Raw genomic sequence first — 13,852 nt, forward strand, 5'->3', positions numbered from 1 at the left:
AGGGTAGAGCAGAGGAAGAAGAAGTAAACTACATTGGTGGAGCTGGATTCCAAGGAAACCAGGGTGGAAACAGAAACTCCTATGGAAATAGGAGTAACTCCAACCAAAATTCTCAGCACCAGAAACCCTACAACAACAGCGACAACAACAACAAGAATTTTGGAAGTTCCTACTACCAGAAGCCACCGCCGCCTACTCCGCAGAAAGCCCGTTTGGTCACAACCGACTTGAAGCCCAAGATTTCACTATTTTACAAGATTGCCCCTGACGTGTTTTACCCTAATTATATAAGCTTTGCAGCCATGTTAGAGGCAAAGTGTGCTTTCCCTGTATTTCATTAGGAGGCAGGAAGCTTCAACAAGAGATGCTATTAGGAGGCAGGAAGCTTCAACAAGAGGAGTAGGGGATGATGTAATGAAGGACCACGTGAAAGCCATTATTAAGGATGACTTTTGGCAAGTGGTAAAGGAAGAGAAGCTGCAAGAAGGCGATTTCGAGGTAGAAAGTTTGATGAGTTTCGGCGGGTCACATTGGTGTTGATCGACAGCAGAAACCGAACATCGATCGACATACACCAACTCAAATCGATCGACGGGAGTACCAGAGCATCGATCAACAACGCTTACGGAGTCAACCGCGTCTTGCAATGTCGTGAAGATTCTAACTCACGAGGAGTTCCCAGCAAAACACCCACATCCGCCCAACCCTGACAATGTCCGAATCGATCGACATGCCAACAGCAACGTCGATCGACACTCAGAAGCTAAAATCGATAGACAACCATCACCGCCTATCGATCGATGTGCACCTATTACCTACCAAGTGCAGATGTCAAAGATTGATGTAGCACGACTTAACGCACTCAGGCCCAAACCTAAGAATGAATTTATAAATAAAGTCAATACAAGTATATTTCAAAACTATGCACTAGTTATACAATCTATATGTTTCTTATTTTCCCATTATAATCTGAATTCACTACAAGAAAACATGCCTATAACGAAGAAAAATTACAAGTAAATACATTCCTTGTAAATTTACGAGAAAATTATTACGATTTTACGAAAAAACTGAATTTCGTCGTAAAGTCGTAGTAAAGTTAATAAGGAAAATGTTTTGTGCCGATTTTACGAGGAAAGAGAAAATTCGTCGTAAAGTCCTTGTAACTTTAAAAGGCTTTTACGACGAAACATGTTACCATTAATTTTTGTTAAAACGTGTTTTAAGCATGCTTTACCAAACTGATACCCTTGGTTTAGAGATTTTGGAATAATTTGATTAGCTGCTATCAAAGTTACACCTCGTGGACGAATAGTTGCTGGAGAAGAATCACCTTTGCAAGAAGAAGCGTGTATCACTGCAGTCGAAGTTTCTGAACAACAAACTGATGACATCCTTCTTATTGATCTGGATAACCGTCAATACGAAGATCTTTACGACGATATGACGGTTGAAGAAGAGTTCGATGCAAGCAATGATGATCATTGTACTGATATTGATAAAAACACTAACGATTCAGAATGATGTAATATATGTTTTAAATATTTTTAAAAAAAATATATAAATCAGTTTAAGACTTAATGCATGTGTATATTGTTTGATTATAATAATTATTTGTTGGATTTTAAGGATTTAATTGGAGTTTAGGGTTTAAGAGAAAAGATGATAAATGGGAGAATGGGGTAAAAGGGATATGATGTTATAGGTAAGAGTTTTTGGGGTTTAGGGATTTGATTTTCACGGATTCAGATATAGTCCTAGCAAATTGGTCGTAATGGAAAACACGGGCCTGGTATATTCCTTGTAAATTCATTTTAATGCTTTCCTTGTAAATTCATTTTAATGCTTTCCTTGTAAATTCGTTGTAAAGATTTCCTTGTAAATTCGTTGTAGTGCTTCCTTGCAAATTCGTTGTAACTCTTAAAACGCGGACCTGGTTGATTCATCGTAAACATGTGTCCTTGTAAATTCATTGTAATGCTTTCTTTGTAAATTCGTTGTAATGCTTTCCTTGTGAACTCGTTGTAACTTTACAAGGATTTTTTGACGAAACATGTTACCATTATTTTTGGTGAAAACGTGTTTAAGCTGTTTTACCAAACTGATTTCGTTGTAAGCATTCTCAAGCCAAGAAAGTTAACTTCATTTTATACCCTCGGTTTAGAGATTACGGAATAATTTGATTATTTGCTATCAACTGGTTGTTTGATTATAGTACTTATAACTTGCGTTTTAAGGATTCAATTGGAGTTTAGGCTTTAAGAAAAAATGGGATAAAGGGGATGATGGGGTAAAAGGGTATGGTGTAAATAGATAAGTGATTTTGGGGTTTAGGGATTTGATTTTCGGGGTTTCAGATATAGTCGTAGTAAATTCGTCGTAATAGAAAACACGGGCCTGGTAGATTCCTCGTAATACATGTGTCCTTGTAAATTAGTTGTAATGCTTTCCTTGTAATTTCATTGTAAATCTTTCCTTGTAAAGTCCTTGTAAAGTTTTCCTTGTAATTTTGTCGTAAATACTCCTTGTAAATTTGTTGTAACTCTAAAAATGCGGACCTGGTAGATTCCTCGTAAAATTACGATGACTTTACGAGGAATGTTGTTTTCTTATATAAACTTGAAACATGAATGAGGAATGCCTCCTTCATTCCTCTCAAACCACTCCTCCTCTCCTTCTCTCAAAGGTATGTTTTTTTAATATTAATTTAGGTTTAGGTGGTTAGTTTAGGTGGTTAGTTTAGGTAATTAGTTTAGATGGTTAGTTTAAGTAATTAGATTAGGTGGTTAGTTTAGGTGGTAATTTTAGGTAACAAAACTATATTCAAATATTAGGTTGAGGTATTTAAACGACTGATTAGATTTTTTTTAAAAAAGTTTAAATATATTTTATTTTCTTATAATCTTATGTAATTAATTATATTAATATGTTTCTTTTTTCAATGTGGCTCCTAAAAAGAAGGAACTCACGGTAGGAATAAGCTTCGTCAATGAAGCCGCAAGGACGACTTCATCCTACTCTTCGAGATGGAACCCATAGATGAAGTACGAGACTCTCCAGATGAAGTACGACTCTCTAGGAAGAAACACCCCCAACAACTACTTTGACGGCGTCATCCCTTAGCTTTTTATTTTTCAACTTTTTTGTTTTCTATTATAAATTTGAGTATTATTTTATTACATTTATATATTAAAAATATATTTTATTTTATAATTTATATATTTTAAATTTTGAATATTTCATAATATTATAATAATATGACAATGAGATGTAAGTTTCTTATAATGTTTACAAAGAGTTTACAAGGAAGTACTTGTAATATATACAATAAATTATCGGTTTACAAGGAAACTATACGAGTCTTGTAAAATCCTCGTAATCTCTACAAAAAATTTACTAGGAAATACTTGTAAATTCCTCCTAAACATTACAAGGACTTTACATTAAAAGACTTGTAAATTCGTTGTAAATTGTACAAGTACTTAAAGATGACTTTATTAGGAAACTATACGAGTCTTGTACGATGAAGCATAACTACGAAATTACGACGAAATACTCTCTTTCGCTTTTACAACGAATTTATTTCATCGTAAATGTTACGTGGAAGTTACGACGAATCTTCCATTACGACGGGCGTTTTACAACGAAACGCTATTCCTTGTTAATTCGTTGTAACCCTTCTATTACAACGAATTAATAAGGAATGTGACCATTGTAATAAATATATTTTCTTGCAGTGATTCTATAAGTATATATATATGCATTTTTCACATAGACATACGACTGCTCTCTTTTTTCGTGTATTGTATAGGCCTGGGCATTTTACTCGGACCCGAAGACCCGAACCGGAAACAACCCGAAAATACAGGTTCGGGTCCGGGTCCGGGTCCGGGTCCATGCTAAAGTACCTATTGGGTCTTTTTTATTGGACCCGCGGGTCTCGGCCGAGACCCGTTCTGGTACCCGAAGTACCCGCAAATAATTGTATATACCAGGTACATTTGGGTGATTGGGTATATCTTTAGTATTTCAGATTTTTTTTAAGTTTCGGGTTCGGGTTTTCGGGTATAATTGTGGGTTTCAGGTAAAATTTTAGATTTTTAGAAAATATAATTCTGGTATTCGGATAAAATTCGGATATGTTTTGGGTTTGCGGGTCTGATTTTGGATAAATTTTTGAGTATTTTTGCAGTTCTTCGGGTATTTTTAGAGTTTCAGGTCTAGTTCGGGTGTTTCGGGTCTTTTTCGGGTCCTAAATATCCGAACTGTTGAAGGCTGGAGATCAGACTACATGGATGGCTTGACTGAGGTTTGGTTTTGGATCGGCTTGGACAGATCGGACGGACGGACGGACAGATGATCGGCTAGGCGGCTGCGATGGGGGAATGGGACGGCCAGTTTGTACCTGAAACAAGGATGAACCTTTTTATGAGTTTTATGATTTCTATATGAAGAACAGAAAGTAAACTATATGAGAAATGATAAGCTGAAGCAAATATGCTTTTTATGGATTTTTAAGATTCAAAACTAAATGATATGCAAAATGAAAACAATTCAAAAAAGAAGGATAGAAAGATGGATGAGGGAATCTTTGTTGCTGGACGTGTGTCTCTCTCAACAAGGATCAGTGGATGATTAGATGAATGAAGATGGAATCCGGCTTGCTTGATATGTATCTTTTCAAAGCTGGATCGATGGATAGAGCGGATATATGGATATGGATTGACTCTCTCAATCAATGGACGAACAGATGGTCTTGAATCACACAATGCTCTCTGGACGTGGCTTCTTTAGGACTCAGTGAATCACACACAAAGAACTAGAGAAATAACAACAAAGAATACACAACTTTGTTTAAAAGAAAATGATTTCTTATTACTTTAAAAATGATCAAGGGTGTCTCTAAAGTTTACAATGAGATCTGCTTATATAGGGCACGACCATGGACAGATGCTAACGTTCTAAAACTCTAAAGAAGGAAAAATAATCTAAAACATAAAGAATATGGCCGTTGGAGCTTTGATGATAAAATCGGCCAGATATGAAAACTTCTTGTTCTTTGTATCTTGAGAGCTTGGGAAGATAACCACGAAACTGGAGCTTCTGGTTTATGAAATAACCATCAATTTTCATGGTCTTTTCTGGTTTAAAGAGAAAGAGCTGTTGGTCCTTAACTCCTCCAAGCAAGAATGAATCCGAAAAAAACAAGTTACCCGAAATGAAGATCTTCTTATTCCCATGCTTGCTGGTGTATGGTAAAATAATGTAAGGCTCTTCTGGATCATGGGATGTGTCCTCTGGAAGTCTGATATGATCTCCTGGCTTCCATAGATAACTCTGGGTCGAACCAAATTGAATTGGTTGGAAACTTTCCATAAACAATGTCGGTTTGGCCGGTTTTGGGAAATTGAATGCATCTTGGTTTTCCCTTGACAAATTCTTCTGATTTCGGGCTTTATGGAAAGCTAAGACATTAACCTTGAAGCCCATGATTGATTCTGGAGAAGTCCGCTTCATGATTGGGCTGAAATCCACCTCTAAGAGCTGATACTCGCAACTGGACGGGCTGGGGAACCTCCATTTTGTAAAATCCATAACTCCTTCCTCCGTAAAGATTTTCTTGTAATTCCAAGCTTCAGTGATGAATGGTTGAGTTGGCCTTCTGTGAAAATTGGTTTCATGCTAACATTCCTTCTGGTGGTTTATATGCACTTCTTTGAATGAACCTTGGTGACAGGTAGCTCTATTGGGGCAGTTGTGGCAGTTGTTGCTTGTCAGGCTGAGCTTCGGTTCAGGTACGGTTTCTGTGCCCACAACACGAACCGAACCGGATCCAAAATATACTCGAAAATTATGGGTATTTTACGGATATTAAAATTATAGACCCAAACCGACTGGACCCGACAAGACCCGATCCGGAACCGACCCGAAAAATTATAGGTACCTATATGGGTCAAAAAATTTTGGACCCGAATGATCCATACCCGACAAGACCCGATCCAAACCCGACCCGAGGACCCGGATGCCCTGGCTTAGTACTATTGTAATATGATAAGGTTCAAATGAAAAATATTACGCACCAAAGATTTTCTTCAATCGTTACATATCAAACATTATCATATGAATATGTGATTATTGTACATTTTTAGTTGAATAATTTAGTATATGCATTATAACAATTTTTCTTTATTTTGTGGCCTTTTTTTATCTCTCCACCTCCACAAACCATGTAATCTTTGTTAATTGTACAATTGTCGTCATGAAATCATTATGTCTAACTAAGAAAATAACTAAAGTAAGATTTCAACATACCTGAAGCTAAAATGTTGTTGTTGAAGTTGCTAATACCACAAATAGAGAAAAAAATCACCAAATTCTTTTGGTAACTGCCATAGTACCCCTTATTCTTTTGGTAAATAAGGGGTACTATGGTCAATGACCACCTTTAATGAAATATTTTTGTGATATTTAGGTTTGAAGTCTAGATTTGGAAGAAAAAGTTGGATTAGGGTTATCTGAGGTCATTTCTTTTTTTTATTTTGTATAAAAATATGTAGCAAGAAAAATATCCTTAAATTTTCTTCTCTTGTAGAAAAATTTTTCGTATAAAACTTCTAGTTTTGCAAAATCACAAATTTCGGTTTATATCTTATTATATTTTAACTAGGTTTTGCTATGCGCGTAACGTAGACTCTCTTTTATTTTTTTTATATTTTTTCAATTGTATTTTGTACTTATTTAATTTTAAAAAATAAATCTGTAGTTCAATTATTTTCAACCGATTTTTATTGAATATTGAAAACTCTAATTTGTATTTTGCTTTGAATTTAGAAAATAATTTTATTTTTATTTTTGTTTAAAAGATATTTTGTGTTTATTATAAAATAAGTTTACAATTTTTGAATCTAGAAAATGCATAGCATAACTAACAACCACTAAATATAAAGAATCTATTTTTTATTTTTTGCTTTGAATTCTATTTATATGTTATTTGATATGACATAAAATCGTTTTTGCATTTTAATATATTTCTTTACTTTTCTCTAATCTTTCGAATAATGTTCTATGGTCAATGGAGTTTTCACATAATGTTATTTAAGCGGTCCGAGTTCATCTTTTGAAGGCAAACCCCAAACCAAAGATGACGATCATGACCGAGACACCTCGAGGTCAAGCGCGTCCATCCATCCAAAATATGTGTAGAAGTGGAATTGAGCTGAGTAATATAAAAGACATGGCATAAGTACTCATCAAATAGCCATCACGACGTTACTAGTTCATTAGAACATTCAGATATATTTTCTTCGAGCTATATTATCATTTCTATTTTGTCCTTTGCATCCGTTATATACACTGTGAAGAACTGAAGATAACTAGAATTCAAACTAAATATCTTATCAAAAATCTACTCAAAGAAATCATTTTCCACTGTTTCTCTAAATCTTACAGTAGTTGCCACAGTTGTGTACGTCAAACGCATGGATTAAGAACTTAAATAGTCCCAAAAGTTATGGCCGTCTTTTATCTTTTCATCTTCTTTAAGCTCATTCATATGGAAATCATACGGAAAACCCCTGAAGGAATTGTATCAATAGGTTTGCACAAGTTTCAGGATTGTGATATTGTTTATGGAAAATAGATTGAAATAAGCATTGAACACTGATGATATATTGATATAATATTGATATTCACTGTTTGTTTTCTTCAGGTTTAGTGGTATTAGGTGTAAGAAAACAATTAAAGACTTTTACATATATATGGTTTTGAGGAACCAAGTCTCTATACACGAGTAGATTACTCGTCCTTGTGTCTCTTCTCAGCTTCTTCCAAAAGCTCCAGGTCCTTGTTGTACTTGCAGATACGGTAAATGCACCTGTACAAGGGATAGATATCAGTAAAATTACATTGAGACCTTGTGTGTGACTGAGATAATAGGTGATGATGTTTACCAGTAGAGAAAAATTCCTGCAGCGCACAGAACAACATTCCTCTGTGCCTTGTAGATCTGTGGTTCAACACACACAACCGTTATGAAGCAATCTGAGGCATTTCAAATGAAAGAGAGGGATGACTTGACTATACAAATTGAGATATAAATAATGAAGCGTTACCAATAATCATTTGCCAACAAGAACATTGTATAAACTGAACTAAACCTATGTTGCTATTTGACAAAGCTATAGCCATGATTGAAAAGAGACATCAATGGGTGACCTAACTAAAATTATTCATCTCTGAGAAAGTAATACTTATTTTAATGACTATGAGATTTTGGACTCGTAAGCCGGTATCATGTAAATTAACAAGCTTGAATCTTCAGATCAAAACAGGACGAAACACTCAGCCTAACAATTTCACTATCCAAAGAGTTTCAGAAAACAGAATCAAAGTGTATAGTACAAACATTGGTGATAACTTTATTACATTATCCAATAGATACTTACAGATTTCTCGTAACGATCACGCTCTGTAGCAGTGCATACCTCCGATGAGCAAGAGAGTCTATGTTCATTCTTCCAGTATATATCTTAAAACAGAGTAAACAAAATAAGCAAAATCACTCGAAGACCAAAAGGCGGATACTATGATTAAGGAAAAATCAGAATCGATTGAGAAAGAGAGAGGTGTGGTCACCGCAGAGCTGAAAGGCGGCGAAGGCGACGATGGAAGCAGCAGGTTGGAGAATGAGAGAGACAAGTGACACGACGCGCTTCTTCACTACCATAGGGTAAGGTAAAGTCAACACCACCGCGATTACAACTTCGGCGGCCACCACGTACGAAAGAATCAACCATTGCAAAGCCATCTTTTCTTCTTCTTGTTCCTTCTTCTGGATCTCTCCTTGTCTCCTCTTCCGTGCGAGGTAGACAACGAATATAGTAGTTATAGACGAACCGAACCGTGTACAAGGAGGAGGAACACGTGTTTTTTTTTTCCTTACTAATTAAGTCATTTGTTTTACTTGCTGGGCTCACCTCCGGCCCAATACATCGGTTTAATTCAATACGTTGTTAACCTCCGGTTTATATCGGTTGAGTTTCTCCGACTGTTCGTTTTATTCCGGTTTCATTTAGGTTTAGCTTGGTTTGTTTTAGGTTCATCTCGGTTTAGTGATTGGAGATCTCCAATTTTGGTTTTTATTTCCGGTTACTTGCTGGGATCACATACATCGGTTTAATTCAGTATATTAATTATTCGGTTAAGTTGGGCTGTCGCTCTCCAATTTGTCGGTTTAGCTTCTTCCTCTTCGTTCTTTACTTTCTTCTCCTCACTGCCATTGTTGACTCTCAAAGCTTCAATTCTTTTCTTCTTCTTTATTTCCCTGTGTGAGCTTTCTTCGATCATCTTGACAGCTAGCTAGCACCATGGCTACTCCAGCTAAGAAATTCATCAACAACCCCAACGGTTCGTGCTCATTCGTCCCTTTCTTCCTTCTTTGTGTTCCCCTGTTTTTGAAATCGTAAGCTCCCTGTGCATGTTGATGTGGACCGACTGTTGACTTTATCTTATATGTTCAAATGCGTTACTGTGTCTCTGCAAGAGAGAGAATGATCATAAGCTCTTTCACTCGCTTGCTGGTGAAAATTTGCAGATGTAGTAACAGAGTTCATAGAGGGTCTGGTCGAAACTTATCCTGGACTTCAGTACTTGGATGGCCTCCCTGAGGTTAATTAAAAAAGATTCCTTTTTCGTTTGTACAAAACCTCAGCTAGTTTCTGACGGTTGGACCTTTCACCGGTCAAGGTTGTACTCCGAGCTGATGTCTCGGCTGCAGATTATGACAAGGTTGCTGTTATATCAGGTATGATGAGTTTCTTGTCCGAACCTTGTTTCTGTTTAGTTGAGTTTAGGTTTGCTATTTTGTAACAGGAGGGGGAAGTGGGCATGAACCAGCACAAGCTGGGTACGTGGGAGAAGGAATGCTAACCGCGGCTATTTGCGGTGATGTCTTTGCTTCTCCACCGGTTGATTCCATCCTAGCTGTAAGTCTCCCACAAAGTTTTGTCCTTTTCTTGAGGCTTTCAAGTGAATGGTGAAGTTTTTGTGTAACTCACAGGGGATTCGAGCTGTAACTGGTCCAATGGGATGCCTCTTGGTTGTCACGGTACATATCAGTAAGCTGAGAAGAGCTATGGATTCGAACTCTCAATGTGTTTGGCTAATTATAGTTTTTTGACAGAACTATACTGGTGACCGCTTGAACTTTGGCCTAGCAGCTGAGCTAGCTAAAACTGAGGGTTTCAAAGTAGAGGTAACTGTCTGTTTAATGTTATAGAATTTGGTGAGAGCGTTAGTGGATAGACTGATGAATCATTTTTTTTTCCTAGACTGTGATTGTTGGAGATGACTGTGCTCTCCCACCGCCACGTGGCATAGCTGGACGCAGAGGTTTAGCAGGAACAATTCTTGTCCATAAGGTTCTCACTCTTCCTTCCTCTTTGCTTTCCCTCTATCTGCACTCTAACCGTTCTGGCAGTTTTTTTTTAATTCTTATTGGTTATTGGTTAAGGATAGGTAGCTGGAGCAGCAGCAGCAGCCGGTCTTTCATTAGAAGAAGTTGCGGCAGAAGCAAAGCATGCTTCTGAGATGGTTGGGACCATGGGAGTTGCACTGACTGTTTGTTCGCTTCCGGGACAGGCCACATCAGATCGTTTGGGTCCTGAGAAAATGGAACTTGGGCTTGGTGTTGTATGTTGTTATATTCTTTTAACCCGTAGAAAAGAGACAGCGCTAATTGTTGGTTCTGTGTCTATATTTGACTTTTTGACTTTTTATTTTTTTCTTGCTATCTTAAACTTTTCTTTTTAGCATGGGGAACCAGGTGCTGCTGTGGTCGACATTCAACCTGTGGATGTTGTAGTCTCCCATGTTCTTCAACAGATACTGAGTCCAGTATGTGCATTGTACCTGTTTCTTCTTTCCATAACTAAAAAAATACATCATCATGTTTCATCCATTGGCCTGTGCATTCGTTCTAACTGCAGGAGACTAATTATGTTCCGATTACACGTGGTAACAGTGTGGTTCTGATGGTTAATGGGTAAGCCTGCAAATTCCATCTCCCTATTTAGGTGATCCTTGTATGTATTTTCACTGGTTATGGTCTAACGAGTGAATATATTTTCTTCTTTCTTGCTGTTGTGCAGCTTAGGTGGTACCCCTCTAATGGAACTTATGATTGCGGCTGGAAAAGCAGTCCCTAAACTACAGTTAGAATTTGGACTTGCCGTTGATAGAGTGTATACTGGATCTTTTATGTCATCTCTTGATATGGCAGGTGACTGTTTTTCTTGCGTCTACGTAGATGCATTGGTGTTATGATGTTGCTCTAATGCTCCTTCCCTTGTCAGGTTTCTCGATATCGATCATGAAGGCTGACCAGTCAATTTTAGAGCGTCTGGATGCTCCGACCAAGGCACCTAGTTGGCCTGTTGGCACGGATGGTTTGTGAGATGTAGCTAAATTGTCTTTCTTGTTCTGTCATTGTGGTTTCTTGTCTTATTTCATTTCAAGGTAAATCTCTCTCTCTATAGGGAACCGCCCACCATCAAAGATCCCAGTTCCACTACCTCCATTCCAACAAAACAAAAACGAAGAGGTAAGTGTTTAAGGCTTGATTAAAATCAATTCTTAGAAGGGTTTCAGTGGAGATGTGATAATCTTTCTCTCAGTTTCATATGAACTTGATATTAGTCTCTAGGCCGACCTCAAGAACTTAGTCAACAAGGTCGAATTCTTGAGGCAGCGATTGAAGCAGCAGCAACTGTGGTCATCAGTTTGAAAGATAGTTTGAACGAATGGGATGGAAAAGTAGGAGACGGGGACTGTGGATCAACAGTAAGTTTGGTTATATAACCCAATTTTTATTTTTGCATTGTGCATGTAATAAAACCTTATGCACCCCTTCGCCTTTCATAGATGTGCAGAGGCGCAACAGCTATTTTGGAGGACATGAGGAATTAGTAAGCTACTTTACTTCTTGTACCCCTATGTTCCCTTCCCGTGATCGTGATTTCTTACTCACTACAGTTTGATCCCTCTATTTGCTAGTTATCCTCTCAACGATGCTGCTGAAACAGTGAATGAGATTGGTTCATCTATCAGAAGAGTCATGGGAGGAACGAGTGGAATAATGTAAATTTATATATATATGTTTTTGAAAAGTTTTTCCGTACAAATGGTCATGCATTTGCCATTTACTGATAAAGTCATGTGACAAACAGTTACAGTCTCCTCTGCAAGGCAGCTTACGCTGAGTTAAAAGCCAACGTTCAGTCAGAAGTCACTTCCAAAAACTGTAAGAGAACGGTTCTTGCACTATCATTAGTTGTTTCCAAAAGGCATATTAATTTGATTTCGCCTTGAAATTAGGGTCTGATGCACTCAAGTCATCAATCTCTGCTGTTAGTAAATATGGTGGAGCAAGGGCAGGTTATAGAACGATGTTAGATGCTCTCATCCCAGCTTCGAGAGTCCTTGAGGAGGTGACTGATCAATAGTTTACTTCTTACCGAAGATGGATATTTGTTTAATTACTAATGAGTTTTTGGTTTTGATTTTGAGCAGAAGCTGAGTATTGGAGAGGACCTTGTTTCTGCTTTTGTTCTGTCTGGTGAAGCTGCAACCGCAGGTGCTGAATCAACCATTCAGATGCAAGCACAGGTGAGTTTTATTGAGCTTGGATGTGTAAATTTATTTTCATATGATCTGATGGTTGGGGATTGGAGTACAGGCCGGGAGATCGAGCTATGTGTCAGCTGAGATTCTTGCATCAATTCCTGATCCGGGGGCAATGGCTGCAGCGGCATGGTACAGCGCTGCTGCAAGAGCCGTGAAGGAGCAGAGCCAGGGGTTGGGAATTGTGATCCGATAGACTAGGCTCTGTGAGAGGTTATTACGAGCTTTTGTTGGTTTGACTTCTTGTTTTGTTCTCATGACTCGTCTTTGTATCTAATGAGTCAAAGTTCTCGCTGTGAGAACTCTGTTTGCATGCAACAAAAACGACATTGGATTCTTGTAAAATGCTTTTCCATGTTTATATGTAAAAAGTGTGTGAATCACTGTGTGATTGTGTGAGTGACTATTTTTTGCTGTATATATTTAATATTTTCATATACAACGACTAAATGAAGAAGAAGCAATGAGAAGACGAGTCTTGACACTCTCAAGAGTAGCATTCGAGCTTGGGAGAAGAATAGTGTGACGTTGTTGTTAACATCCACCAACATGAGTGTGGAAAGCTTTTTAAGTTTCTATGTTTGCACATATGCTAGACTTCTTGTCAAATGGATTTTTTTTTTTAACAACATTTCAAATGTTTATGTTGAATTTTTCTAGGATCCTTACCAAACATAATCAGATGGGAAATACATCTTCTTAAGTAGAGAGGTTTCGCTATTGATTATATGCAATGAACAACACTTCAGAGGAGCTAAAGTTTGTAAAGGAAGTAGCAAGTGACTAGTGTTATTATTGATCCAGTTTACAGGTACATATATGTCAGTCTTTTTAGTTACTTCATTGTTTCTAGTAATTTTAAAAGTCATGACTAGCATCATAACATATAGGAAGCTTGACATTTGGGTTTTCTAGTGTTTGGGAAAGCTGCCTCCAGTTTAATAAATGAATCTGAGATGCCCAAGGATCCGAAAAGATGGGAGAGAAAGAAGATATTGCTCATACACACTGGTGGGCATCTTTGGTTGTATGATAAGGTTTGATCAAATGTCTTCTCTGATGGGTAATTGGTACCGGATGGATGTTCAAGAACAACAAAAGGACCCATATGTGAATCAAGATAGTACTACTAAGATTTATTTACGTCAATCTTATCGTTTCTGTATCTTCTTCT

At 37.4% G+C, this 13,852-nt stretch overlaps 2 protein-coding genes and 1 pseudogene across 4 annotated transcripts; 1 reads left to right on the top strand and 2 right to left on the bottom strand.

The window, feature by feature from the left end:
• Positions 1 to 4,988: 4,988 nt before the first annotated feature.
• LOC106308464 lies at positions 4,989 to 5,595 on the bottom strand (annotated as a pseudogene).
• A 2,051-nt stretch (positions 5,596 to 7,646) lies between these two features.
• Positions 7,647 to 8,880, bottom strand: LOC106311600. The gene is made up of 4 exons (XM_013748827.1): positions 8,635 to 8,880; positions 8,445 to 8,527; positions 7,950 to 8,005; positions 7,647 to 7,873 (listed from the first exon to the last, which is right to left on the bottom strand). Exons 1-4 carry the CDS (start codon positions 8,804 to 8,806, stop codon positions 7,795 to 7,797), a joined length of 390 nt encoding a protein of 129 aa, XP_013604281.1. The 5' UTR covers positions 8,807 to 8,880; the 3' UTR covers positions 7,647 to 7,794.
• A 361-nt stretch (positions 8,881 to 9,241) lies between these two features.
• On the top strand, positions 9,242 to 13,061 carry LOC106311598 (putative 3,4-dihydroxy-2-butanone kinase). 3 transcript variants are annotated; one of them, XM_013748825.1, is made up of 20 exons: positions 9,242 to 9,405; positions 9,593 to 9,668; positions 9,741 to 9,802; positions 9,871 to 9,983; positions 10,058 to 10,105; positions 10,181 to 10,252; positions 10,329 to 10,418; positions 10,516 to 10,689; positions 10,810 to 10,893; positions 10,986 to 11,041; positions 11,148 to 11,278; positions 11,352 to 11,444; positions 11,535 to 11,599; positions 11,695 to 11,838; positions 11,920 to 11,963; positions 12,052 to 12,135; positions 12,225 to 12,298; positions 12,373 to 12,485; positions 12,568 to 12,663; positions 12,734 to 13,061. In XM_013748825.1, exons 1-20 carry the CDS (start codon positions 9,366 to 9,368, stop codon positions 12,872 to 12,874), a joined length of 1,800 nt encoding a protein of 599 aa, XP_013604279.1. In that variant the 5' UTR covers positions 9,242 to 9,365; the 3' UTR covers positions 12,875 to 13,061. The 3 variants fall into 3 exon arrangements, with proteins under 3 accessions (XP_013604279.1, XP_013604280.1, XP_013604278.1); XM_013748826.1 differs by having other exon boundaries at positions 9,593 to 9,666; positions 9,745 to 9,802; XM_013748824.1 differs by having other exon boundaries at positions 9,593 to 9,665; positions 9,738 to 9,802.
• The last annotated feature ends 791 nt before the right edge of the window (positions 13,062 to 13,852 follow it).

The sequence above is a fragment of the Brassica oleracea genome, chromosome C8 (assembly GCF_000695525.1).
Source record: "Brassica oleracea var. oleracea cultivar TO1000 chromosome C8, BOL, whole genome shotgun sequence".
Taxonomy (NCBI): Eukaryota; Viridiplantae; Streptophyta; class Magnoliopsida; order Brassicales; family Brassicaceae; genus Brassica; species Brassica oleracea.

What these genes read in the sequence shown, in the direction of transcription:
- LOC106311600 (XM_013748827.1), bottom strand. Translation starts at nt 8,806, where the DNA reads ATGGCTTTGCAATGGTTGATTCTTTCGTACGTGGTGGCCGCCGAAGTT. An exon ending in GTGATCGTTACGAGAAATCT is followed by an intron (nt 8,006 to 8,444) that starts GTAAGTATCTAT and finishes GTTGAACCACAG; the next exon opens with ATCTACAAGGCACAGAGGAA. An exon ending in GCAGGAATTTTTCTCTACTG is followed by an intron (nt 7,874 to 7,949) that starts GTAAACATCATC and finishes TCCCTTGTACAG; the next exon opens with GTGCATTTACCGTATCTGCA.
- LOC106311598 (XM_013748825.1), top strand. Translation starts at nt 9,366, where the DNA reads ATGGCTACTCCAGCTAAGAAATTCATCAACAACCCCAACG. An exon ending in CGGTTGATTCCATCCTAGCT is followed by an intron (nt 9,984 to 10,057) that starts GTAAGTCTCCCA and finishes TGTAACTCACAG; the next exon opens with GGGATTCGAGCTGTAACTGG. An exon ending in TTCAACAGATACTGAGTCCA is followed by an intron (nt 10,894 to 10,985) that starts GTATGTGCATTG and finishes TTCTAACTGCAG; the next exon opens with GAGACTAATTATGTTCCGAT.